Genomic DNA, 25835 nt, shown 5'->3' with positions numbered 1-25835 from the left:
GCCCCCGCCTCCTCCCTAAAAAAACACAACAAGTCCTCCTCTGCAATAGTTGGCGCTAAAGCGCAGCAATTTGACACTTGAGCAAATCATCTGTGTTCGAAAAATAGGTCTTTTTTTTAAATGGGATTTTTTTATACTGGTCCGCGGATTGGTGGTTGGGGAGCACTGTTTAACAATAAATTGAAGTTTTTGGGGAAGAGGGACTCACCAGGCTCTTGGGCAGACGTAGCTGGTTTCTCAAGCAGGACGCCATCCCCAACAGGCTCTTGATCTGAGGGCGATGGAGCAGCAAGTAATTCCGGTTTGGGGTCATTGTGCATTTCAGGAAGCAGCCGAATGCCAGGCTCTAGGTCCATGTGCTTTTGAGCCAGCTGTGAGGCAGTTTCAGAGTCTGTGTGCGTTGAGACTGGCTGAGGGCAAAGCTCTGGGCCAGTATCCATATTCTCTGCTCGAAGCACCCGCACTGGAGTGGGGGACCTGCAGTTGGAGCAAACAAAGTCCTCTCTGGGGTGGTTTTCTGTTTGGCCCGAGTTCTGACGTTCACAGTCAATGTGAATCCATCTGAAAAGAGTACAAAGCCATTGGTCAAACGTAATTTCCACCAGGCTCCCCCTTTTGAACATAAAAAATGATTCTGCCCACATGTTGTCCACTTCTTGGCGGGAAATGTTGGATTCCCGCGTTCTTTCGAGTTCTGCACAGGATTTCTATCACTGTGCTGCATATATCGATTTCAAAATTGTAACCTTTAAACATATTTTGCAAAGGATTGTTTTTTCCTCCTTGTCTGTTGCTACAGTGCAAACCCAAACCAATTACTAGCGAAACTAGCACCAATGTCATGAACCATAATATTCGATTGAAAACAGTGCACAGGGCTTTGAACTACGTAAACTGCACAGAATAAAATATGTATAGTTTTTGAAGCCAATACTAAAAAACTTGAATTGACTGAAAATTTTGTTTAATCGGCAAGTCCTACAACTCACCTCACAAGACATTTCGGCCAGTAGCCAATGATTAACTGCTTGTGTGTTTTGTTTGGCTTCTCGTAACACTTTTTCTGAAAGAAAGATGGCGCTAAGTAGAACATGAAAGGAGACTAATAAAGCTGTTTGTTGTATTGGAAGGTTTCCACCTTCTCTTTTTGTTTCCATTCTCAAACGCTTATTACAACTCAGACATTTAACTTTTTATTTCTTAGAGCTTTAATTAGGCGCTTATAAATGAAATGTATTATTATTATTATTATTATTAAATGGGATATAACTAACTGCTGTTGAGTATTTGAACCCCATTTGATTTTTCTGTTTGACAAGTAGAACTATGAAAATTTAGACTGCTGCTCGCTATCTGGCGACAGACTGTCTCCCCCCACTTCTGTTTTTAATCTACAGTTGATAAAGATTTTTTGATGGTGACAATTTTGATGCTGTATTATGAGATAATTAACCTCAATGGGAAATCTAAGGTCCCGCGGTGTCACAAAACAGATTGGGATCGACTTTCAGGGTAAAAGTAACAGATTTTTTGACTTCTGTTACTGCTACGGTGTTAAAAAAAACTTTTTTACTTACCTCTTACAAGTGTGGCAGAGGAGTAGGTCTTTGTGGTGCTCAGGGTCCAAGATGCAGGCACACATTGGACAACTCAGAGCAGGATCCTGATTTTGGACACAACTCTCACACAGCAGGCTGGTGTAGTGCCACAACCCGCTGGTTCGAGTTCCACACTGGATACATACCCTGCAGTTCTACCGGTCAAAAGACAATTTCTTTGGTAAATCAAGCCATTCGACCATTTCTCGTAACGTGGGATGTGATGCTCCTGCTTTAATGGCTGTGTTGTGTTCAATAAGGCACAACACGGTCCAAGTCACATTTTGGGTTTTCATTCTACATTGGCACAATTGGCACATGAGTCACAGCAGCAGAAAGAGGGGAAAAACATGGAATCAGATATCCTCAGATCAGAATCAGGCCTGTTCCAAATGTGGATCCGAATTTGATATGTATTGGATATCGGCCAATTGCACAATTGTTCAATTCTGATACAGAGGATGAGGACTTTGATGGATTTCTGGGTGATGACGGCTCGAAAAACGTGAGTACATTGTACGATGGCTAAATAAAATACAACGGAACTCAGTTTTGCTTCAGTTGCCTTTTTAAAAACGCGTTTTTAGCTTGTATCTGTATGTCTTGGCATGCTACCGTATGCTTCAAGCTAACGTGTTTTTAGCGTGCGTGCATGCATGCCGTATGTTTAAGCTGGTGTATGTTTTACCACTTTAAAACTGCGCCCAATGATACAGTGCGTTTTGTCCATGTGTAAAATACAGAAATAGCACCCATTAATGAGACTGCGCCCAACCATATGGTGCGCCGAATGGTCGTGAAAATACGGTACACGTATCCACAGCAGCGGCGTGTTGACTATCAAAAGGATATCTTATCTTATCTTATCTTAAAAAGGGAACATAACTGCAGACCGGTTATTATGATAATGTGGAAATTAACCTTATTTAAATCAAGGGATGGAGAGGAATTTTTTGGTTCATTCAACATTATATAGCGGCATCAGAGCCTTTGAACCATAGCAAGCGCAATTATCCAGTCTACTAAAAATCTGCGTCAGTCATACTGTATTTCTTTTCCTTGTGTAACTTGGGTGCCTGCATTAAATCCAGCCTAATACGGCGGCACAGGATGAGTTTTCTCCTACCTTACATCTCCACCCATTAGTGGGTAGAGCATCCATGGCAGGTTGGAGACAGAATGTATGGTAGCCTTTGTCACACATGTCACACACCAGCATTTTAGTGTCCTCTCCTGGGTTCCTGCAGAAGGCGGTTGGATAAAATGAGCGTGAGGCCTACAACCCACGTCGAAAAGGGCTTCAAGATATTACAGCTATGATTAATACCATCAGTGACACATTTTTGAGAAATCATCTTGAGGCATTCACAACCGATATAAGCACTAACGGTTAGCTGACACATAAATGTTTATGAGAATAAAAACCTTTGCAGTAAGGTCACTCACTTGCATGTCTGGCAGACCTTGCACTCAGGACACTGCCACCCAGCTCTCCTCAAAGGGGTCACGGCCATATCCAGGCAGATCCCATGATAATGCAGTCCACAACTGGTGCAGAAGAGTTGGTCCAGTAGATCCCCTGGGCTGTCGCACAATGCGCAATTTGCATCGTCAACAACTGTGGAGGGGAAAATGTCAGCGTTACATGACGGAATAAGCTACATCGCCGTACAATTGTTTAAACCCGGCTTACATTTCTGCATGGCCAAATCAATGTGTTCTGGGCAAAGGAGCGACAGACTCCTGATATCCTGAAAGGCCCCTGCTGCCCCAGCACAGGGGTAATGGTAGAGTTGAGTACATCCTTCAGCACAGCACTTAATGGATGCTCCAAGGCGCTTACAGTATGCACAGTGCTGCAGGGAGAGAGACATTGGGGGAGGTGAAATGTCAAAACAGTCAAATGTGGCGTTTTCTGGATAGACTTATTGATTGTCTGTTCATCAATATGTTTTTCAACTCCAAATTAAGTCCCTTGTTAATAACACTCCAGGTGTAACCTTATCCGGCCACTTTTTCTTTCTCTCTGTGCTCTAAGTAGGCTTGAATAGCCACTCTGGAGTTCAAGTGGAAGATTTGCAGACGGACTACACTACCAATAGGTGGCAAACACAAACACAGCAAAGTGCCTTTGCTCGTGCTATGTGGCTAAGCTGCCATGAGAGCTCAGACCCAGTTGAGTGGCATGACCTTTTCCATTTCACAGTTGACAGAGCCGCAGTGCTGAGCTGACCTTTACCAGCCAGACTGATCCATCAGCTTTACTGTGCCTCAGCGAGGAAGGCATGCCTTCCTCAACACATTAAGATGGTGTTAATACCTATTAGGGCACGGATGCTTCCCCCAAGACTCACCTTTGTGCTCCCTGAGTCAATGGCTCTGTCCACATTAAGCAGAGATTGTCCCTCGCCCTCACAAACACCTTCGGACCATGAGGCACAACTCTGATGCGCCCAGCATTGCCCTGTCATTTGCAAAACATCAAAAGAAGGAATACCCCATCAGCCTTCTGGTTTGTGTTTCGTTATATGGACACAAGCAGCACTTGCAAAATAGCGATTTACTAAATTTGAATCATCATACAGTGGAACATAAATTCTCAAATGCCTTGTAAGGCAATTACTCAATTTTATCAATTATGCGTCAATAAATATTTTATCAATTAAAGTTCAGTAGTTGCACTAGAAAACATGGTTGCGAATGGAATGGAACTAATGTAGAAAAGAACAGGCAATGTTGCCATTTTGTCTCCGTTTAGTGACATTTCCGACCCCTGTAATTGACAATATTTTTCCAAAACAACCAGCGACCGAATCTCCATAAAAGGAAGGCATTCGCACAAACAGTGATTTATAAATATGAAAGGGTGTCCAGATATTGCAACCTAGAGTACTGACTGAACAACACAAATATAGATATGATACCAGCAGTAATTATACATGCTTGCATTTATTTATTTTTTAGTATGAAATGTTAGAAGAGACTTCATAAAGTGATACTATTCAAACAAAGAACAAGAGTCAGTAACAATAGGTATGAAAAAAAAAAGAATTTTTTTCCAACTATTTGCGTTACATAAATTCAAACCTCAAACATGAGAATGTACTGCACTTCAATAAAATAAATATAAACTATAGGACTGTGAGAAATAACTCTAACAAAGTCAATACAAACAAAACAACAATTCAAGTTTATGTTAGAACATTTAGAATCTTTTTTTAAACCTACAGTATATCATGGGAACAACAGAGGGTGGGACAAAAGATTTTGGATGTAGATCGATATCATGCGACAGGTTTTTTTGAGGGGGGGGGCAGCTGCCGCTATATAATATCGGATGGGGACACCCCTATCAAGAGGTTAGAAACTTGTGACCCATTTTAAGTAATTTTAAGATGCAAATAATGTGGAGCAGTCATCTACCTCAATTGTGTGCCTACATGAATAACATCTGAGCAAGCCGATGGACTGTGTTATTACTCGTTGATCCAGCAAGTTTGATAGCTCATCTGCGTTAAACTGTTGACCATTTTAAATGTAAATTTGTTAAGAATCGGCTCCAATATGGGCATGTTTTTTATTCATAGATAGACATGATACTTCTATCATTCCTCATCCAGAGGCTACTTCACACAGGCAATGTTCATTTACAGTATGAACATGAAGGGGTGAATATCCCCTGCTCTTAAGGTCGTCTGAGAGCACGAACAAGCATGGAATTATTCCAGACATAATTGATCAAAATGGGAACATTTGTTTGGAAATGTGAAAAAAACTGAAAGAAATCCACTGCAGACTATGCCATTGACTCCTACCTGACTCCAAGAGAGACCAGACGTTGAGATCTTGTGGAAGGCCGACATGAGAGAGCTCATCCCAAAATCGACTTGCTGGGTCTGGATCTCCCTCACTCCTTTCAGACCCGCTAGAAACAAAAGTATTAGACAGGGGGGTAGTGAGGACAGTAGAATAATGTGGAGTTTTCACCAAAACAAAAAGATACCAGATGGATAGAGTGTATCTGTGGAGGGGAAGAAGAGAGCCCTCATGAAATCTGGCATCTGCACAAAGACGCTTGCTGTTGAGTTGCTTCAGAACTGCAACACTGGCAGCTTCACTTGCAGAAAAACGATACAACAGCCTTGAGCCCTGATTCGGATGCTAACATTTCCCTCTGTCACACACGCACCTCACTTATAAATCAATTCTGGTTGTTCCCCTAACACTGCGCAGCTTTCCCTGTGGTCATGTGACATAAGCGGGACAATCAACTGCTGACTTGGCAAGCTTCCAGATTGCATTATGGCTCCCACGACCCAATAGGCCACTGGGAACTCTGAATGAAGCCCACCTAGTTCCACAGCACCAAAACAAGTTTGGCAAAGAAAAAAAACACTAACTTGGTCAGTTCCTGCTGTCCTGAGGTGGTCTCGCCTGCCACGTGTGGCTCAGTGGACCCAATGCCATTACCGCCATTGTTCATTGAATCCTCTCCATCTTTGTGTCTGAGGAGATGGTCGAGGGGCAGCGTGGTGCTGAACACTCGAAGTTCCCCCTGACCCAACAGGCTACGAGTCCCGCAGTAACAGAAGGCACAAAGACGTTCACTGAAAAAGAGAAAAAGGATGGTAGAGGGTGTGCAATGGACAAAAAAAAAAAAAAGACTGACAACCAACAATACTGTGGCACCCGGGAAGAAAAGCTGTCAGTCAGCCAATGACTGCATACACATAGCGAGCAGTAAGTAGTTCGCACAACAGAAAATTCACAGTCAAGGGCTTTGGCGTTGCTAACCTGCTTTGGACTCCTCTACTTGCTGGGACAGACGGTCCTGCAAGAGTGTCGGGTGGAGGGCTCTGGGCCGGAGGAGGAGGAGGAGGAGAAGGAGGATGAGGAGGAGAGGACGTGTTCTCCTCTGGCGCATCACTGCTCACCACTTCCACAGTCTCCCCTGCTTGAATTTCTGTTTCTTAAGGTGATGGAAAAAATAGATTGATCAGTCTGCTAAAAAAAGATATTACAAAGACATTTTTATGCTAAATATGACTGTAAAGCACAACATTTTTTAAAAATGTAGCATCAATTCTGCATTATGTAGACAAACAGTTGGGGTTCTTAGGGCCTTATCAAATGTGAAACAACCAAGTAAATCTTTTATCCGCCATTTCTGAAAATGTGTCTCTGAGTGAACCTTTCTGTACTTCTGTTCGGCTGTTATCCAACAGTTTTGCTTATTTAAAAAAAACTAATCACAAAGTTCACTTGCCTGTGACATGATCAGCTAGGCTGGGGCAAGGGGGACTGAGAGTCGCGTTAAAGCAGCGACTTGTCTATACTGTCTGAAATATTATTCTGAAAAGGCACTATCATACATAAACAGCCCACCTCCCCAATTTTTTGTGTGTCTGAATAAATTAGCTTGGCTTTCAGAAACTCCATTTTGTATTTCCTTGGGTTGTCTCTGTGTGATATTCAAATTAAATTGATGAACTGAAATGCTTGAATGTGTGTGATAAATATACAAATAACATAAATCATGAAGGGGCAAATGTGTGTAAAAATATTTGTTAAGCAAAAAGATTTTAAAAAAATTATGACCATATACAAATATTTTGGACTTAAAATGTAAGATTTTTTTCCCCATATTTTTTCTTGATGCTTAACTGCTTCCAGCGGAGACTGTGAGCTTACCAATATGGCCTGAAATTCATTTCTGGTATCAAGTGAATCCCTTCAAAGTAATGGTGAATGTAAATGTGTAAAAATCATCATGAAAGTATTTCTAAATATGTTCTTTAAGGTAAATATATCTTGTTGAAAAGGTAAGAAAGTATCATTTATTTTTCTCTCTACGTTAATTCCAAGAGCACTTATTCTGATCCTTCGTGGCTCTGCATTTCACTTTACTTCAAAGATTAGCGTTATCCTCTATGGACAAATCTATGTGTGGGACCGAGTCATTCATGTAAAATGTGGCAGTCCACCAAAAAGAGGAAAATGACAAGATATGTATTATATATGTGAATAAAAACACCTGTTGGAGGCGTTAGTTAGACGTAATAAACGAAATTCAAGCCCCTGGAAGATCCCCCACTCCTTAGGGTATTCGGCATGAACGGGGGCATCAAAATGAATGAGACTGAACATCACATGACTTAATGTACACCACGCTCATTTAAAAAAAAAAAAAGCAGAAATGTGTCTGGAGTGACTGATGGGATTTTAAAAAGCTTTTAGGGGGCATTAGCCTTGGGCTCTTTCCCACTGCTCTTCAATGGCAATCTTAGTGCAGCAGGAGAGGTGGAGGCAGCGAGTGAAAGACGGAGGCAAGGGAGAATACAAACCCACTGCAGCTCAAGCTGAAGCCTTTCATTAACAGCCCTGAAGAGGAAGGCCAAGCAGCATGAAAAAGCTCTCTACCCTCCACTGAATGACTAGTCCACAAGGAAAGGGGCAGTGTAGTTCTCACCTGTGTCCTGAGGGCCAATGGACTCCGCTATCTCTGTTCCATCCATACTGTCTTCCTCATCCATGATAGCCCTACCTCTGTTGCGGCCCCTAAGGCAAGAAAAAGGCAAACACAAATAAATGCAGGCAATGGAAATGAGATTTAGCCACAGCTGTCATTGGACAGGAAAATGGGAGGAAGAGTGGATAAATACTATCTGGCAGTATAGAGTGTGCATATGCCTCTTATTGCCAGAAGGTAGGACAGGACCTATTTCAACTACATTAAAAAAATACAATTGAAAAAAATGTTTGAGTGGCACTCCGTCATTCATAAGGACACAACACAAACATGCATGTTAAAATGAAGCATACTGTGACATGAAACAGCTGTGAACTTTATAAACACAAAGTACCGATAATACTTTTCACTCGTAATGTTCACTCAGTTTTGCTGTGACATATGAACTCAAAATGAAATACATGTTGTTGATTGTAGTTAATATTTTCCAGGATTAAAATAAAAGGTTTGACTACTGTGCTGTCATTGTGAAAAAAAATTCTACTTAAATTGGAAATTGGATTTTTGGGAGGGGATTTTTTAAAGTCGGTATTCTACAGAGCCCCTAAGATGATATAGAAGGAAAACAACAACAACAACAAAACGTATTCCCTTGCATGGAAATTCATTAAAAAAAATATTACGTTTGTTTGGCGACCCAAACCGCCAATGTGCATCTGTTTGACGGCATGTCATGGAAGACTTGGAACTGTTGCTTTTAAATTCACTCTAAAATAGAATAACATAGGTTTCTTGGTATTTGACCCAGAAATACATAAACACACATTCAAAAAAATGTGTTGGCATTGTTTAAAAATAAATAAATGAAATTGCTTTCTCGCACAAATCTTTGCGAGTGAATGAGTTTTTTTTTCTTTTTTTCTTGTATGTCACTTTGGGGGCTCCGTAGTATTCTCCCAGATGTAAAAACTGAAAGTATGATGGTAGCTGAGCATGCCACGTGAGTACGTACTGTATTCCTATGCATACTAATCCATTGCACACCAAAACCTCCAAACGGCTGATGCCAGGAACCTTGTACACACTAAAATTATTAAAAGAAAACTGTAGTTCAAATCTTGTCAAACTGCCAGGTACAAACACCAATCCCTGTGTACTACATCCACGTGTGTCATTTAGCACATTTTATTGTACTGTCTGTAAGAAATAAGTTGCGAGTAAGAGGAGTGGAATAACCCCTTGTGTGTCTGTTTTCCCGCTTCAGTCGACTGTCCCAGAAGCAATACGATTCAACTGTTTGAATCAGGAAGAAAGCGACATAGCCCGGTGCACAACTTACTACTTAAGCTACGTCAGCACTTCAGCCATCAACTCTTCCGATCTGACTGCATCTCAGCTCATACAAATCGCACACATGAGCGCACACACACACACACGAGATAAATAGCATGGTGGCTTTGTCAGCATCCTCCAGTAGGCTGAGGGGCTGTGCTGACATCATCTCTGAGACAGCACGTGAAGAGCATAATTGTGGCGGATACGACTGTTAACATGCTCAACGGGAAGCGCAAACACCTCCCAAATGAGAGCAGTTACGTCTCTGGGGTGCTTGGAAGGACACAAGCGCTCAGAAGAGGAGGAGGAGATGGCAGGATGTGGGCTGGCATCATTTTGATGTCACCAGAGACAGGAGACAGAGACAGAGAGAGAGAGACAGAGAGACAGAGAGACAGAGAGAGAGAGAGAGAGAGAAAAAAACTATAAATCACAAGTGGCTGGATGCAAACTCGACTCCTCCCTTGAAATAACTTCCATGTTAAGATAAGTAACAACCCTCAAAAATGAGGATGGAGGCAAACATTGACAGCTTGTATCACAGTTAGCCACCTGAAAGCATAACTTCATTGGGTGGCATGATCAAGTCTTTAAAAACATGTGTGGCCACCACTGAGCCAAAGAGAAGGCGTACATTGTCATCATAAGTCATCTAGCAATATAGAAAGTTCTGCCCAACCACTCACCAGGGACGTGAATCACAGTTGAACTGCTACGATGTGTTACAATATGTATGGACAATTGGACTGGACAAAAGGTCTATTCAAAAGTAGTACAAAATTACAATTACCGGTACACAAGGTTTAAAAAGTAATCTTGAATCTAGTCGATGGCGAGACGGATGGCAGATTCATCGAATAATTACAGTTGATTTGTCAGGAAGATGTTTTTAAATTACTTTAAGAGTTATCTGAGGTACACTGCTTCCATTAACAACATGGGCCAAAACAGAGCGGCGAAAAAGAATACGAAAAACAGAAGCCATAATTGGATAAATGAAATTAAATTAAATAGGAAAACATGTTTTTTGTCAGGGACGCCAAGACGTTTGGCAGCAATTAAAAAGTTCCCAAACATGTTCCAAATTTGATGGCGGCAACAAAAACTGTTTGCAACCATTAAAACTGTTTGGGAATATCAGGCAAACGACTTTGCAAAATGGAACCAAACCCGACAACCAACAACATTCGCTACGTGCGCACACTTGTAAACTTTCACTGCTCTGTGAGATATGGGCATAAGCGCCACATAGGCATCACAGAAGCATAAAAAGAGAAAAGGGCGGGGGACGGGGGGAGAGACACATGGAATCAGAAATTTAAAAGGGAATCGGGCCTCATCCAAACATGGATAAAAACCTGCCCAGTATCGGATATCTACCAAGTGCAATGTCAACCAACCAGAGTGGTGATACTCCTTCAGTGCTAGCTGAAATACACCATTTGATGACATAAATAGACCCAGGTCTGCCAGAATTACACAAATAAACCAAACAATAAATCTTAACTACAGTGAAAGCGGAGACAATTAACTGTGGTCAAAATATTTTAGATTTGATATGTGTCTGTCATTAAATAATTGTCAAATACAGGCAGTGGAGTAATGCCAAAGTTCCCCTCATTCCAATCAACTGAAAGGAAGAGGCAGCCCAGCCACCTAAACGAGATGTAACATTTGACATTTATTATTTTCCTTTGTTTACCTCCGTGCTGTCACATCCCAGTGTTGATGTTTAAATACTTGAAAATATATAAAAAATGTCGTTTTTTAAAAAGGAATAATGTGGTGTGTTCACAAGCAGCATTTTAGCATTTTAGCATCCAATCCTGTCCAGCAAAGTGAGGCAAACGTACAGGACGGCTTACTCACACACATTTTTAGACATCGATAGATTCACTTGGTTGTTTAATTTCACATTTGATGTGTGGTCAGGTGCTCGAGAGACCCAGTTAAACTGGAATTGCCCACTTGAACCTGCAGTGTAGGATTTGGACTGATTTTATTTTAGTCGCTACTCTCGTGTTTTTCGCCTGAGGACAAGGCAGAGCCACGAACAGCAACAGGTGTGTGTTCTGAATGAAATTAGTCCATCACCCTAATTGATTTAAATTGTCTTTCTGAATGTGGAGCTTTGAAAAGTAATCGTGTTTTTAATAACTGACTTTACTGTCTCTCGGAGGTTATGCCAATGATGCCCGAGTGTTGCCGAACGGACTCTGAGGGTTGCTCTTGCCTGTGTTTGTGAATAAAACCTCAATTTGTGAAACAGGCCTTTGTCACCTGCTTGAATTCCTTACGATACAATATGACACAAACTATCGAAGTGGAAGGAAACCGGGGAATTAGCCGACTGCCCACGAAGAGGACCGCGATGATTTGCAAACACCGCAAATTCACAACCATGCAGAACCCGCTACTGTGCTTGGCGCAGAGCGACAACAGGTTTCACCAATGTCTCTCTCTGGCTGGAAATACGATCACACGACTCAAGCCTTCACCCAGCCCACGTCAGGTGTGTGTGTGTGTTCTAACATGTGTACTGCATAAATGTGTTGCATAAGCTCTTTATTGTTAAGTCAAGTCAACAGTATTTATAGAGCACTTTCAAACAGTCATCGCTGCATACAAAGTGCTGTACATGGAGCAATTTAACATGCACAATAAACAGTAAGACAAATCGGTAATAAAGGCGGTAGAAAGCACCAAACAGTAAAACCAAGAACAAATCTAAGTCATGCTGAGTCGAATGCCAAAGAATACAAGTGAGTTTTGAGTAGGATTTTGAAGATGGGCAGCGAGGAGGCTTGCCGAATGTTCAGTGGGAGGTCATTCCAGAGAGAGGGACCAGCAACAGAAAAGGCTCGATCCCCTCAGTTTAGTTCTTGGTACTTCTAATAATGTCTGGTCCACAGACCTGAGGCGCCGTGCAGGTGTGTAGGGGCGGATGAGCTCAGAGAGGTAAGGTGGCGCGAGATTATTCAGAGATTTGAAAACAAAGAGGAGGATCTTGAAAATAACTAAAATGAATGGGGAGCCAGTGAGTTATGTGCTCCCTCTTACGAGTACCAGTCAAGAGGCGAGCAGCGGCATTCTGGACCAGCTGAAGGTGCTTAATGGAGGACTGGCTGACTCCAAAGTAAAGGGCATTGCAGTAATGGAGCCGGGATGTGATGTTTAGAGCAGGGGTGCCCAAACTTTTTGGATCGAAGATCTACTTTTTGATCAACTAACCTCACGGGATCTACCCTTACCGGCGCGCGCACACGCACACACACACACACACACACATACACACACACAAATTTAAGATTTACCTGCTATATTTTATTTTTTTAATATTTTTTTTGTGAAAATGAGACTGATTAGTGTGCAGTGTATATTAACACAAAAAATATATTCCTAACATGTACAAAGACACACAAATGGTTGGTTGTTTTTTTTCCTCTCGACACTCCTCGGATCTACTTGGGACCTGTCTTAGATCTACCGGTAGATCAGGATCTACCTAATGGGCACCCCTGGTTTAGAGAATATAGATTGCAAAGCATACCCACATCACACTTTTTTCCCCCCGGTAATTATATTAATGTACTGAAAAAGCATCAATGACCTCAGTAGGGGTGTTCACACAGCAACATTTGCTCCGGTGCTACGCCAGTGCTGCCCCGGTGTAAAGCATTCACACGTGCAAAGTTACACCGGTGAAGCCCCTGAAAATAGCTTACCCCGGGCAAATTTAATCCACCTCAGGGAGGTGGTTTAAAAATTTGCTCCGGAGCAAATGCTCGTTTGCGGCGGGGGGAGTAGTCTCGCGACGCATGAGAATAGTTGATTACGTACGGCTAGAATGCGTTGCTTTCGTACTCTGTTGTACTTCTGTCAACTGTTTGTCGAACAACGGACACAAGACATGATGGTGTTTAACTGGTGCTTTAGTAGATTATAGAATGGCAACAGTAGCAAGCGGCACCTTGCCTCTTGGGTAATACCATCTCAACTAGAACGGGGGGAATAGTTTTCAAACATCATCTTTCCTTTTGTAGGAGACTGGACTGTCTCGGAGTTGTTTGTGTAGTTTGTTCCTTCCACTGTTGTGTGTTCACAAGCCCCCCCCCCCCTCGACATCCCCATAGAATTTATTTTGTGATTTCCTCTCTTGATTTGGCGCATTATACGTTTGCTTTTCTGAGTGTCAATGAAGTCATCGTTGATTTACGTTTTCGAGGGGCGGTCACTGAATGCCTCACAAAGCAGAAGGCACGGAGACCGAGAAGGAGAAGGACATGCCTGTACAGTAGTTGCTTGAGTTGTACATGTTTTAAAAAGAACCAACACGACAGCTCTGTTTTCTATTGTTTTGCTCCGCTGCAGAAACTACCTTGTGAACCCAAGAGGGGCTGCACCGGCGCTAACATGCTCAGCGGCTTTGTACGTGTGAACGCTCCACAGAATTTGCTCCGGTGTAAGATATATCGCAACAAAATACATCGGTGCAGCACCGGAGCAAATATGTGCCGTGTGAACACCCCTTATGACTAGTCGACTAAACCATCAACATTGTCTGAAATGTTTTTTTAGTCAGGCAACTCCTACTGCAATTTAAATCAAGCCTTAATAATGGACCTCAAAAAACAGAAAGACGTAGTGATGAATTTGTTCGCCGTGATTAAATACTATATTTGTGTACAGCTGTAGCAGAAAAGGCAGACATTTCACGACATATATACACCGATGTCGATGTCTCACTGCTGAGAGAGTGACATTTTCAACACAAGCTAGAGAGCCGTGCAAAAATCGGCTGTGCGACTTTTCATCTATGCACCCCCACTCCTCTTCCCTTGCCTCCCCCTCCTTCCTCCTCCCCTCCCTAGACCCACCACAGCAAGTGAGGGAGAAAAAAAAGGTGAAAATAATGCTGTGGTAAGTAGTCCCAGCTCGCAGTGTGCTGCCTGGAAAACCTGACAGGGAAAACCTGGCCCTGGAATGGACGAGCAAGCAGACGGAGCGTGGGCAAAGGAGTCTATTTTAACAGCCACTTCGACAAGAGCCATTTGACATGTCTGTCTCTCACACAGTCTAGTATTAATAATTGACAGAGGTAACAATGAAAGCTACAGCTGTCTGACGGAAATCCAGTTTTTTTACTTTCAGATGACTTTTTCACAAAATAGGATTCATGCGCTGTTAAACGTTCTATAACGCCATGTTGTTGCTGACAAAGTCTTCTTTAAACCACAGCAGCCCGATTCGCTTTGCTTTGTAGCGGAGACAATCCGCTGAAGAGCAAAGTCAATTGTAGTCGCTTTATTTTAATGGACCAACGTTGCAACATTATTAATGTAATTTTCAGAGCGGAGTGAACAGACCAAAACAAAGGAGCTGCCTCGATGACATCACTTGAGGTAGTTGTAGTGGGCCTGCTGTATCGAGTGGATGGCGTAAACATGAAGCTGGTGTCTCAGGACAGGGATAATGTCTGCAGTTTGAATGTACTTTTTATTTTAATCGACAAAAGTGCAATAGCAACGTGTATAGTCAAATATAAATTGATTGTTTTGTGGGGACCTGAGATTTCTGTTCATTTCAATACCAGACTAGTTTATCTATATCCCACGCTACCCTGAAATATTCTTTATTTGCTGTAATTTACAGAGTTGCCAATATATAGATTCACTTTCATGAACATTTGTCAAATTCTTTTTTTTTTTTACATTTTATAACTGCAAGACAATTAATGCTGTATATTACGTAACAAGATAATTATACATACTCTTCAATTGCACAATAATCATGGGCTCAATAACCATGCTCATGAATAAATTACGGCTTTGATGTTTGTTATTGTAATGTGGCTATTGCATCAACCTTGTCATGGAGCATACACCTGCAGCCGGAATCAAAGTCTATGTGATTTGAGCGTGCCATCGTCAAATATATCTGCACGATATCTGTATGATGAATCAACCTTGACCGATTCTGTTCTCAACTGTAGTGAAGGAGGCAAGTTGTATTCAATCCGATTAATGAGACATCAAAAGGCAAAATGTAAACTTAGCAACCTATTTTAAGATAAGATATCCTTTATTTGTCCCACACTGAGGAAATTTACAGCCTCCATCAGCAAGAATGTGGGTAGAAAGAAGAAAAAATAAAAACACTGTTCAATTAAGTGCAATATAAATACAAAATGGATAAATCGCAGTGCTATTCACAAGTGTTTTTCACATCATTTAATTATTATTATTATTATTGTTGTTATTTTTATTCAGCAGCCTGACAGCAGTCGGTAGGAACGAGCGTTGGTATCTCTCCTTCTTGCAGCGCGGGTGCAACAGTCTCTGGCTGAAGGAGCCACCTAGTGCTGTCAGGGCGGGCTGGAGAGGGTGGGAGTGATGACTGTCCATCATAGCTTTTAGCTTAGTTAGCATCCTTCTGTTGCCCACCTCTTCCAGAGTGTTAAGGGAGCAGCCCAGGACAGAACTGGCCTTCCTGACCAGTCGCTCCAGTCTCTTTCTGTCCCGGGCTGAGATGCTGCCTGACCAGCAGACAATGCCATAATGGATGGCCGAGGCCACCACCAAGTTATAGAAAGTCTTAAGGAGCGACCCCTGAACCCCAAAAGACCTCAGTTTCCTGAGTAGGAAGTGTTGGCTCTGTCCTTTCCTAATCAGGGTGTCCGTGTTTGTAGACCAGCCCAGTTTGTTGTTCAGAAGAACACCTAGGTACTTGTAGGAGGTCCCCCTCTCTATGTCCATACCCTGGATGTTCATCGGTGCTGGTGAGGACTGTTTCCTGCAGAAATCCACAACCAACTCCTTGGATTTCCTGGGGTTGATCTGGAGGAGATTCCGCTGGCACCAGTCCACAAAGTCCTTCGTCAGTACCCTGTACTCCCGATCGTCCCCCTCTGTAATGAGGCCAACAATCGCAGAGTCGTCGGAGAACTTCTGAAGGTGGCAGTTTGGAGTGGCGTGTCTGAAGTCCGAGGTGTAGAGGATGAACAAGAATGGAGCCAGAACAGTCCCCTGCCGCGCTCCAGGGCTGCAGAGAAGCCTGTCCGACTCACAGCTCTGCAACCTCACGTACTGCGGCCGATTTGTGAGGTAGTCAATGATCCATGCTGTGAGATGGTGGTCCACTCTGGCGTTCTGCAGTTTGCCTCCCAGTAAGGGAGGGGTGGATGGTGTTGAAGGCACTGGAGAAATCAAAGAACATGATTCTCACAGTGCTCCCAGCCTTCTCCAAGTGTGACATCACTGAGTGGAGGAGGTAGATAATGGCGTCATCCACGCGGATGCCAGGCTGATAGGCAAACTGCAGCGGGTCCAGTGCTCACCAGCGGTCGAAGGTGGGCGAGGACGAGTCTCTCCAGAGTCTTCATCAGGTGAGACGTCAGCGCCACCGGTCTGTAGCTGTTCAGCTCCTTAGGGTGGGGGGGTCTTGGGCACTGGGACCAGGCACAAAGTTTTCCACAGCTGTGGAGCTCTGCTCAGCTTCAGGCTCAGGTTGAACATGTGCTGGACAATGTCACACAGCTGGTCAGAGCAGGTCCTGAGGAGCTGCTCTGTCTGGACCCGTCTGCCTTCCTCACATTCATCTTCCTCAGTTGGTTCCTCACCTGCTCTGTTGTGACGGACAGGCAGGAACCAGGTGACAGACTGGGTTGATGAGAGCTGGTCGAAAGAGGAGGCGGAGGAGAAGAAGTCCTCAGTGAGAGTGGTTGCAGTTGGTGGTTGGGGGAAGGGAATGGACGACTGGTCGAAACGGTTGAAAAAACGGTTCAGTCCATCTGCCCAGTCCTTGTCCTTCTCAGTCAATGTCTTTGGGCTGTCATGGCCTGAGATGGTTTTCAGGCCCCTCCAGACACCAGTGACATTGCTGGCCTGTAACTGGTCCTCCAATTTCATCCAGTATATCTTCTTCCCCTCCCTGATCTTTCTTCTCAGCCGAATCTACACGGCCTTCAGCTCCTCTGTTTCTCGACATAAAAGCGCTCTTCTTCTCCTTCAAGAGGACCTTTATGTCGGGATTAATCCATGGTTTGTTGTTGGAGAAACACCGCACAGTTCTGGTGGGTACGGTGTTCTCCTCACAGAAGTTTATGTAGTCCGTGATGGTGTCAGTGAGTGCATCAACGTCCTCCCCATGAACCTAGCTGAAGAGTTCCCACCTGGTTGTCTCGAAGCAGTCCCGCAGAGCATCTTCAGCTTCCGTTGACCATTTCTTGACCATTCTGGTCACAGTTGGCTGCCTGTGCACCAGGGGTTTGTACACTGGCTCCAGAAATACCAAGTTGTGGTCTGCTCTTCCAAGAGGGGGGAGTTTGCAAACAAACAAAATTGTTGATGGATTGAATCAGGTTTTAGAATAGATCCAGGCGGCCCGATTGTCCAGTGGTCAGCGTCTCAACCTCACAGTGCAGAGGTCGTGGGTTCAATCCCAGCTCCGGCCTCCCTGTGTGGAGTTTGCATGTTCTCCATGGTCCTGGGTGGGTTTTTTTCGGTTTCCTCCCAAATTCCAAAAACATGCATGGCAGCCTGATTGACCACTCAAAATTGTCCCGAGGTGTGAGTCTGACTGCGGATGGTTGTTCATGTTTGTGTGCCCTGCGATTGGCTGGTAACAGGTTCAGGGTGTCCCCCGCCTACTGCCCGAAGACTGCTAGGATAGGCTGCGGCGCACACCGCAACCCCTGTGAGGATAAAGCGGATCGGAAAATGCATGGATGGATGGATTAGATCCAAATTGTGGTTTCTCATGAGTGCAATGTAATTCTTGTGCAAATGAGTTATAACATATTATAAATATTTCTTATATCTTATAGGCCTGTACTCTCAGCACAAGTATGTGGTAACATGCTAATTCATTTCTTCTCCAATGGGGCTTGGTAGCATTGTTTTTTTTATTTTCTCCCCAGAAACGTATTAATTAGTAGTGACCACTGATTTTGTAAACAACGATGATCAGAAAACTGATTCAAAGGGTCAGCTGAGCAGGTGTGTTGGAGGAGGGAATTGAATTGAAATCACATTTGAATTCAATTGAATGAAACAGAGAAACATCTAAAACATGTAAGAAAGCAGCACTCGAGGAAAGGAGTTAAAGGTCCCTGGAGTACATCAACACTTTTTGAGGACATTCCAGGGGAGAGAGTAAATTGTCCCTACGTCTGTGTCATTTATCAATATCAAAATGTGTCCCATATATATTTTTCTTTCTGGGATCATCTCTCTTTACAAAGTACGGTTGTACTGCAACTGTACCCTAAATAACTACCTCCAAAATGACCGGTGTATTAAATCAAAAACTCCAGACCGAAAAAACGCTCAACACATATTGAATCGCCAAGAAAGGAGAATTCATCGCAGGGCGGTATGAATTTGACCCAGAGTGTCTTTTGTGTAACTAACTATCAATATAGGCTCTTCATCAAAGGCAGCGATTGCCATGAGTCAATATCTGGTTGCATCATTAGCATCAGTCAGCTGCCTACTAATGCACGTCACATCCTGTTAAAACAGACTGCGGCGTGTATCAATTTTTGCCCAACCTCCATTGAGACCTCCTCTTAATCAAGGCTGGGCAGAGGTCTGGATCCATTGAAAAGCAATTCAATCTATAAGTCAAAGCGTAACAGAACAGAACCAAACAAAACCAGAATATAAGGAGCAAGAGTAGAACCGGGACCTGGTGCAAGACCGTCACAACTACAAAACAGTAAGCATTGAGGGACAAATCCTGAAGCAACTGCGGAAAACAATCAATAATTTCAGTTGATATTTACTGTATGGATTTGACACAAAGAGAAATCAACATTGTACAGTATATCAAAGAACCAAAATATTCAACCAAACCACAAGTTTGTAGCCTGCTAGCTTAATACTAACATACTGTATAACGTGAAATACCATGACACCACATTGGCACTCAGCGGATGCATGCGCCAAGTGTTAGTTGTTCCTGCAGAGCCTGCATGCCCACAAACCGTTTCCCTGATGGCTGGACTCTTTTCTTTCCCGCCTCCCCGATTACCTTGATGATCAGGCAGGATGTGATCTTGTGTCAGAGTTGAAATGTAACCAGTCATGAACGACAAAAAAAAAAAAAAAAAGTTGTGTCGTCCGAGTTCGGCATTAGTGGTCAAAGACACACACCACCAAACGAGCTGCATGCAGAGCATCTCTGCTTAACAGGTGCCATTGCAGACACACAAAAATAAACAAATAAATAACACTATTCTGGTTGAACCAAATTTCTACACCCCTCCACAAAGTTTCATGAAATTCACATAAGCTGTTTTTTTACTGACAGTATGGAGACATACAGTATATATGCCGTCCTGCCTCACACCTTGTGAACGTAAGGCAGCATCCAAATCAAAATACCTCTAAGACGCACACCTAAATGTGGAACGTTACATATTACGTCTTTCCATAAAGCGGAGACATACTTATTAATGTTCTTAGAGGGGACCGAGAGTGGTGCCTGGGATAGGCAGAGAGCAGCAGCATCCTTGCGTGGCCTGCCACGTGGTTGCTTGTCGGCATGTGCGGGACCCCCTGTGGATGTTGGCCCTGCACAGCTGGAGGGTGGTGAGGGTCCCTGGTCAGAGGGTTCCACAGTCTGTTCCTCTGAAGACATTCTGACACAAACAAAGATACTATCATGGTGTCACATTTTCGGAGGGATCAGAAATGTTTCCATCAGTATTCTTTTTTTCTAATTCATTTGATTTAACATGGCTAACTACAATTTAGATCGAGGTCAATATAAGGAAAGCTTTGGCGCTTTACCTGCAAATGTGACCACCATGTCTGCCCAAAAATAAACTGTTCGCTCATCTGGTGTTTTGTTTAGCTCACCGATAAAAAGCGGCACGCTACGTGAGGACAAGTAAAACTGACTAATTAGTGTTACTGTTCTCCTCATGCTTTGTAATGTTAAAATAGCAGAAACTCCCAAGCCACAACAATAACCCCCGCCCCCTCCTTCACTGAGATCCAATACCCAACCTGTTCCTTTACAAAGATGATAGGGTCAGGTTTAATTGAAACCGTCAGATACATTTTTAACATGGTTTGTTTATTCGCAGTGCATGCAAAACATACACCACTTTTTTGGTTCAACTTTGCGAAGGGATGGAGTTCTGGGCAAGGAAGAACCCCTTAAACCAGGGGTGCCCATTAGGTAGATCCTGATCTACCGGTAGATCTAAGACAGGTCCCAAGTAGATCCGAGGAGTGTCGAGAAGAAAAAAAACAAACAACCATTTGTGTGTCTTTGTACATGTTAGTAATATATTTTTTGTGTTAATATACACCGCACACTAATCATCTTATCAGTCTCATTTTCACAAAAAAAATATTTAAAAAATAAAATAAAGCAGGTAAATCTTAAATTTGTCTGTGTCTGTGTCTGTGTGTGTGCGTGCGCGCGCCGGTAAGGGTAGATCCCGGGAGGTTAGTTGATCGAAAAGTAGATCTTCGATCCAAAATGTTTGGGCACCCCTGCCTTAAACTCTGGTGCAGATCCTCGAAGAGGTACCGGACATCATTTAGCAATACAATCCACACATTTTTCATTTTCAGTACATGACTGTCTCTGCATGACTACAGTCTGGGATAAGCAGTGGGGAGGCATTTGTGAAGTTGTATACATCTATGCTAATGTTGAACATGAGCAAATGACCAGGCAGCATTTTTTCAATGCAAACAGTTTTGTCAGAAATACTGTAAAATCCCATGCATAATCAGGGATTATAACCTATCCCCCCCCCCCCCCCCAAAAGAAAATGATCCCAAATCAATATTTAAAGATACCCAATAAACCGCCAACGCGGTACAAAGGCCACCTTTAAAATAAACCTTATCCAACAATCGATGCCTCAGTACGCTTTAATTTTCAAGTTGTTCTTGGGCATGTGTCACATCTTAACAGTCAAGTCCAACTTTATTGTCAAATGCGCTGTATGTGCAACATACAGCAAGAGGAGCCGCTGTGGGTGCCCGCACCGCCATTAACAGCGGACATGCCTCATTTTCCGGAGCCTGAACCACTGCCGTCACAAACTGTTGCTCCTCGTTACTGACTAATGACACAACGGTGTCATGAAAAAAAACATTCAAATCATTAAGGGTCATTAAAAAAAAGAATAAATTACAGTGACACCGTTTTCTACAGCGTCTGTTGCCAGCGTTTAGCGACAGCCGCACTAGTGGCTACTAGTGCTGGCAAAAGATGTCAGATTACTTTACTGAGGCAGTTTATCAGACATAAATAACTGCAAACTTTGATACCAACAGCCCGACACACTTGCCGTTTGTACTGATCACTTTCTAACAAACGACGCTAACTCAAATGTGCTGCGTTAGCCCACGAATTCGCTACCGTCATTGTGTCCCTTTGCAAATCCGTGCTGGGCTTACAAACTCATACATTTCAGTACTGATCTGAGAATGCTCATTACAACCCCTCAACAGCGACACTGAACAATAAAATTACTAATCAAATAACATGTCAGTTTAACACAGTTTGATCATGTGCAACAGATGTACATGTTCAAATTAAGTAAATCCAAAATAACAACAGTGAAAAAGAGGGCAACTTTCAATCATCATGTTTTATATTGATGAGTGAGATTTCATCATTAAAAACACGCATGTGCACAAATGTGAACAGATAATAAAGGACACGAGAAAATCACCCACATTATACATGGGTGCAGAGAAAAAAAACCCAACTTTTAAAAGGTTGATTTTGGGGGGGCGGGGTGGCATATTACGCCGGACGCACATTACACATGGGATTTTACCGTACTATTCAATATGCCAAATCTTAGAGGGGAGCTGACACCATCTGACTGCCTTGTCTCTTTTTCACTTGTGTCTGATTGGTCCAAGTACGCCTACAGGCTCTTTAAGCAGATGGTGGTCCAATAACACAAGAAATAGAAGTCATTAGAAGGGCACCAATATTATACGAAGGAGTATCCAGCCTGTGCTGGAAAGACATAAAATAATAGAATTATTAGAATTAACTTTTGTTCAGGGTGAAGGGGACATTTACAACCCACACTAAGTGACGTGGCCAAACGCGACGACAAAACGTCTCATCCTCACACACATAATGATGTGCTGCAATGGAAAAACCGCGACCCCTGTTATTGTTTTGAGGTCCCACATACTGAACGGTATTATTGACGTATTTGCACAACCCTGCCCATTGCGTGGTAATGTTCAGTCGTGCTGCTCTGTGTGTGGTGGGCCTTGAATAAGTTTTAAAACCGTTAAAGAGTAAATAATTTAATGCAACAATGTCAGCTGTATGAAAAAATTCATGTGAGGAAGGTCTACACACAGACTGAAATCAATTATTTTGCTGTGTGTGTTTGATTATCATGGGATCTATCCATCCTAATCAATGAGAATTTTCATTTCTGACTTTTTCCCACCAACAAACTTTCTGACCAAGATTAATATTTTAATACTTGCTTGTAAAGCGGGATATACACAAGTACCTACACAGTACACTTCGGCCTCATTTGAAAAGTGTTCCTCTCTTCCGATTAGAGCTGAACGAAAAATCACAATAGACACGTTATTGATATGAATAGAAAATGCCCTTAATAAAATGTTCGATAGAAAATGAATCAGAAAGCAAAACCCCGACGACGGCATTGTGCTTGATGGATGCAGCGTGCAGCCATCTCTAAAAAGAATTCACTAAAGCTAAACCAATGAAGAAGCAACAGTACAAATGTATTTGTTCAACATTTCCTTGCAATAGGACGACCGTAGCACTTTTTGGAGATTGATTGCAGTGCAGCCTTGATGCTTCATGTACTGCCAGTGGCTACTGTACGGTTAACTCTGCAACAACAACAACACAGATCTGAACTTGTTTACAAAATAAAAGGCTTGAGACACTTCACTGGCACCAAGTTGGGTATGGGAACACTTTTGGCGCAATTGGGCCGTGGCTCAGCTCATGCGATCAGGCGATGACACCCAACATGGGAGCATCTGAGGTGAGCCCACAGGGTAGTCACGACTACCACCGCGGGCTCCAGTGTACACATGCAAACGTGAGCTTTTGTGAACTCCAAATTGGGCACAAAGCACTTACGAAGACACGCACACACATGCGCGCGCCCGCACACACACACACACAGCTAACCAACAATACCTTCTAGCCTGTTGAGTTGAACTGTGCGACAGACGGAAAAATCAAGAACATGGGTGGCAATGGGCCTCAAAGTACTTATTCCACTTCGTTCTAGAAGGTGTTTGAAGTCATGCACTGAGCACACAGGTTCACCTTTGTGTGTAATTGCTTGCAACGCGTAAAAGTGAATGACAAACTCAGTCATGTAACATTTTCACCAAAAATGCTACATCAGTTGGAGGTGGATGAAGATAAGGCAGTCTATGGGCCAACTTCCGAGGCGTCAATGAGCATCTGTGCCCAAAACACACACACACACACACACAAAGGCTAGGTCTATTGAGTGAAACGCAACTGTGTTGGGGAACTACAATGCCACACAAGTGGAGAGGATGCTTACATAATGGCGTGGCTTTAGCTCGCATTGCACACAAATAAAACGAGCACCGATAGTGTGTATGTTGCGACTGTGTTGCAACAACGTTGCAACAACTCCCATGTAAATAGAGCGTGTGTGATCCATTCGCTCGACAGAATGTTTCGTTGAATAGTGCGAGTCACGGAGGCGACAAGAGACCCCCCCCCCCATCATCATCAGAAGATGGATATTGGAGGTTGGAGCAACCACAAACAATGAAATTAAATGGAAAAACACTCATTTGCCATACCTTCCAGCCCCTAGGAACTGTGAATTATCCTCTTCATGTCTACAATTTCTGGAGAGGATGAAAAGTCAAGGTTTGTTCAACCAGCTAGCTAGCTAGCAAGCTAACCAAGCTAGCTAGCTTCTTTCGGATGAAGCACGGCTCTCAAAAACGCATCACGCGTAACGTTATCTTCCAGCGCCGCAAGGTTATTCCCCACTTTGCCCATTTGATGCAAGGAGTGCCGTTTTAAATCCGTCAGAAGAAGCGCTTCCTTGGCACACGCATTTGGGAGGAGCGGAGGGGGGGATCACTTTCCTTTCTCCAATGACAGCTGTCGTCGCACGAGTTGGGGTTATGTAGCTACTTGCTGTTAGCCACCCAAGTCTGCTGCCAGAAATGTCTCACATTCACCTTCGGAAAAAGACCCCCAAAAATCAGAGTCAACGCTCCATGTCGGCGTAGGAATCCACAACGAGGCGCCAGTCGACGGCTCGGAGGGGGGTCGCCGACGGCTCGGTTGGCAACTGGTTCAATTTTCTTCAGCTGCGACAAGCTGCGGGACCCAGCGGCCAGTTACGAGACGCTCGCAGCCACCCTGCCACGCAGTAACAGGCGCCTCGCCACACATGAACGAATAAACATGAGCTTGATGGGACCTCGGCGTCGGATCCTGCGAGGGATAAACTGTGAAACGGTGGTGGAAATGTCGTAAAATTAAGTTGACGCTTGCGCCGCGGTCCAGACCAGAACTGTGGCCATGGCTAATGATAAGTGGCACCGAAGCACTGCCCCTTCTTGGCTGCTCAAAAAGTAGATCCACCTAACACCGTGCGTAAAATTATTTTCGCATTAGCGTTAACATCGACAAATATATATGGCATGAGCGTAGCAATTTGGCAACAACGTCAGTGGGAGACTGGAAAAAAGCACCACTAAAAACCGGATGCCAATTTCTTCAAAATACTCTCTGACCCGGCGGAGTGATATCAGCATTTAGTAAATAAAATAATGACGAGAAGGGCGGAAAATATGGCGTCCGTGAGAACGCCGGGCTGGAAGGGAGCGTGCCGGGGACAGTGCGGAATAAAAATTACCATAACGCCCCATTTCAAATTCCCCCAAACGCCTTCAGTAACCCAAACAGTTAACAACTCTCTCAGGTACAGTTTGATAAACCACGCTGGCTGGAGTTTAGCATGAGAAGTGGTGGTTCCGGGCTCGTTCGGGTGGCTCCCGGTTATGGTTCGCGACACCCGCATCAACCTATCGGATATTCACTGAGAATTGCACTGGTGATGTCTTTCTTCCTCTTTTCGCATTCAAAGAAACTCACGCTACCTGCCACAATTGCCAATGGTACTCCGCGTTTTTCATAAGTGACCAATAAACAAGCACACGGGGTGTAACGCAGGGGTTAAATTTCGAAAAGGCCCTCGGGGCTCGACTTCTAGTGAATATACGTAAAACGCATGGGGTGCTTTGTAATAATGTACACATGTCCCGTGGTCGTTTCAAACATTTCGTACCCGATTTTTTTTGCCTAAATATGACAAATTGAAGTGTTGTATGGGAGGGATTTATTTCTTTAAATGGAAGTCGAAACATTGGCACCTCTTCCTTGGA

At 43.4% G+C, this 25835-nt stretch overlaps 1 protein-coding gene across 12 annotated transcripts in view; it reads right to left on the bottom strand.

Moving 5' to 3' along the window:
- kmt2cb (lysine (K)-specific methyltransferase 2Cb) overlaps positions 1 to 25137 on the bottom strand; it is a 67295-nt gene extending 42158 nt beyond the window's left edge. For 7 of the 12 annotated variants that reach the window (XM_052088606.1, XM_052088612.1, XM_052088609.1 and 4 more), the window contains exons 1-12: positions 24234 to 25137; positions 19853 to 20044; positions 8068 to 8156; positions 6393 to 6567; positions 5999 to 6205; positions 5414 to 5523; positions 3953 to 4062; positions 3292 to 3454; positions 3045 to 3216; positions 2725 to 2839; positions 1578 to 1753; positions 209 to 561 (exon numbers count right to left, since the gene is read on the bottom strand). In XM_052088606.1, the coding sequence (XP_051944566.1) occupies positions 209 to 561; positions 1578 to 1753; positions 2725 to 2839; positions 3045 to 3216; positions 3292 to 3454; positions 3953 to 4062; positions 5414 to 5523; positions 5999 to 6205; positions 6393 to 6567; positions 8068 to 8156; positions 19853 to 20043 (1861 nt within the window). In that variant the 5' untranslated portion in view covers position 20044; positions 24234 to 25137. Of the gene's footprint in view, positions 1 to 208; positions 562 to 1577; positions 1754 to 2724; positions 2840 to 3044; positions 3217 to 3291; positions 3455 to 3952; positions 4063 to 5413; positions 5524 to 5998; positions 6206 to 6392; positions 6568 to 8067; positions 8157 to 19852; positions 20063 to 24233 lie in introns of all 12 variants that reach the window. The other 5 variants (XM_052088607.1, XM_052088610.1, XM_052088615.1 and 2 more) reach the window with 5 other exon arrangements.
- Positions 25138 to 25835: the final 698 nt, after the last annotated feature.

The sequence above is a fragment of the Hippocampus zosterae genome, chromosome 15 (genome assembly GCF_025434085.1).
Source record: "Hippocampus zosterae strain Florida chromosome 15, ASM2543408v3, whole genome shotgun sequence".
NCBI classification, from domain to species: Eukaryota; Metazoa; Chordata; class Actinopteri; order Syngnathiformes; family Syngnathidae; genus Hippocampus; species Hippocampus zosterae.
The sequence above is the reverse complement of the archived record's forward strand: the minus strand, read 5'-3'. Positions and strand labels throughout refer to the sequence as shown.